General features: G+C 39.1%; 1 protein-coding gene across 2 annotated transcripts in view; it reads left to right on the top strand.

Annotated features, from left to right (window-relative positions):
* OVCH2 (ovochymase 2) overlaps window positions 1-1,977 on the top strand; it is a 31,848-nt gene extending 29,871 nt beyond the window's left edge. For both annotated transcript variants that reach the window (XM_034769954.1, XM_034769955.1), the window contains one exon: window positions 1,289-1,977. In XM_034769954.1, the coding sequence (XP_034625845.1) occupies window positions 1,289-1,338 (50 nt within the window). In that variant the 3' untranslated portion in view covers window positions 1,339-1,977. The remainder of the gene's footprint in view (window positions 1-1,288) is intronic.
* The last annotated feature ends 546 nt before the right edge of the window (window positions 1,978-2,523 follow it).

The following is a 2,523-nucleotide window of genomic DNA, read 5'->3' as shown; positions in this document are numbered from 1 at the left end:
CCCGGCAACCCAGGCCGGAGCGCGGCTCGATTCCTGGGGGTGGGGCTTGCAGCAAGCCCCGCCCCCAGGAATCGGGCCCCGCTCTTGCTAAAGCCGGCCCTGACACTAGATGACAAAACATTTTCAGTGGCATCTCCATTTATTCCAGTGTATAAACGTGTAGTCTTGACTGGTTAGTTGAGAACCCTTGGAAGTTTTCACTAGGGAATCTTGTAAAAGTTTTTCCAGTTGTCATTTTTCTAGATCTACTCAATTTCATGCTATACAGCTCAAAAGAACCAGTTCTAACAGGCCTTGTTGTAGTGCACCCCCAAATAACAAATACAAACTTGGCATGTAAGTCTGGCAAGGAAAGCAGATTTCTCCTCTGTTGGTAGGGTTCCAGCAGTTTAACTGTTGTCAGAATTTGACCTATAGTGTGTTAATCTGTCTGAACACGTTTCCATATAGTAAAAGCCAAATTCCAAACTCATGGATGATCGTCTGAATCTAATTTCAGTTGTGTTACCCATTGTTATAAATGTGTATTTTTGGAGCAGTCACACATTACAGGTTAACATAATTTCAGAAATCTGCAGGTATTAGAAGGAAGATAGGAGAGGCGGGAATGAAATGAACGTGATGCTTGTGAGTCACGTCACTCAGTGAACTTTTGGAAGGTGCTCAAATATGACAGTGATGAGGGTCATGTAAGAACCTGTATTGACTAAAATAAAAAGTCTAGTTTTCAGGAGCTCTCGCAGAGGTCCATGGGAATTTTACCATCAACTTCAATGGGAGTAGAATCAGGCTCCAGCTTTTTCAATTTGAAATCTGTTTTTCAGGTATGGAAGACAAAATTGTTACAATACTGGTGGTTTTGCTTTTTATTCAGTAACATGAATTGAGTGGGACGATATCTCTTTAAAACATACTGTGGCCGCCTTTATGGGCCAGATCGTCAGCTGGTATAAATTGGAGCAGGTTTGTTGACTTCAGCCTAGGAGTGATGATTTGTACCAGCTGAGGATCTGGCTGCAGGTGTCTAAACTTGTAGTGATAGCCACTACAGCAAGGATAGAATGCAGAATAATCTACTTCTCTGCCCCTTTAGCAGCAATTTTTAAACTTTGCAACATTTCTGCTAGTTAAGATAATTTAACATTAATTGCCAGTCTTGCTAACATACTTAATGACAGAAATTCTTGCTGAGGGCTTGTTTACATAAAATATAATCAATATAGTGCTGATGCAACAGCTTTGCTCTCTGTTCTGTTCACTAATATGAATGCATTGCTTCCATATGCAGGCAAGGCACAAGGATTTCCAAACTACTCAAACTTTCAAGACAACATCTAAATTCAGTGAAGATCTGGAACCTCGCATCATCTGCACCAGCAGTTCTGCCTTCACAATGAAATTCGCCATGAGCTCTAGCGACCTTACTTCTGTGGCTTCTGGGTGGCTTACAGTTTTCCAAGTAAAGATTAAAATTCTTTTGAATGTGGCTTTTGGACATTAAGCTCCTCATTTTGTATTTAGAAAACTCAGTGGATCTGTAAGATAAGGGATGCGTTTCATGGGCACATATTCATTTTAATCCCTTGCATCTTTTTAATAATATCAACATCCTGTAAATTTAGCAGAGTTTTGTTTCATTTTGTTTTGTTTTTTGGTACATTTTACTGGGTCTGATTTGCCTTTAACTCGTTTACACCAATTTAACTCCACTGATTGCGATGACTCTCATCAGTTTAAGTGAAAGGAGAATCAGGTCCATTGTGTCTGGCTTTGAAACTACACTTTATGAATTGTTGATAGAGGGCTTGAAATCAGTCATATTCATCTATTAGTGTCTGTTAGGCTGCCCTCTTTAGTAGTGACTCAGTCAGAAATGGATGTGTTGACTGGAAGGACTGAGAAAGGACTGTAGGATTTGGCTCAATATTTTTATATGTAATATCTGACCATATAATAAAAATAGTTATGCACTGAAAATGGCTGCATGAACTTTTGTAGAGTCTAACTGCTTGGGGGGTTAGGACTCCATTATGGCTCATAGATTCCAAGGCCAGAAGGGACCATTGTGATCATCTTGTCTGATCTCCTGTACAACACAGGCCATGGAACTTCCCCAAAATAACTCTTAGATCATATCTTTTAGAAAAAACATCCAATCGTGATTTTAAAATTGTCAGTGAAGGAGAATCCATTGATGTCATTGGTAAATTGTTCCACTGGCTACTTACTCTCACCATTAAAAAATTATGCATTATTTCCAGTCTGAATGTGTCAAACATCAACTTCCAGCCATTGGATCACATTACACCTTTCTCTTCTAGACCGAAGAGCCCGTTATTAAATATTTATTCCTCTGTAGATACTTGTAGCCTGTAATCAAGTCGCCCCTTAACCTTCTCTTTGAGCTTTTAGTTTATCAATCTATTTAGCTCATCACTATAAAGCATATTTTCTAATCTTTTAATTATTCTTATGGCTCTTCTCTAAACCCTCTCCAATTTATCAACGTCCTTCTTGAATTGG

Source organism: Trachemys scripta, chromosome 4, assembly GCF_013100865.1.
Source record: "Trachemys scripta elegans isolate TJP31775 chromosome 4, CAS_Tse_1.0, whole genome shotgun sequence".
NCBI classification, from domain to species: domain Eukaryota; kingdom Metazoa; phylum Chordata; order Testudines; family Emydidae; genus Trachemys; species Trachemys scripta.
The sequence above is the reverse complement of the archived record's forward strand: the minus strand, read 5'-3'. Positions and strand labels throughout refer to the sequence as shown.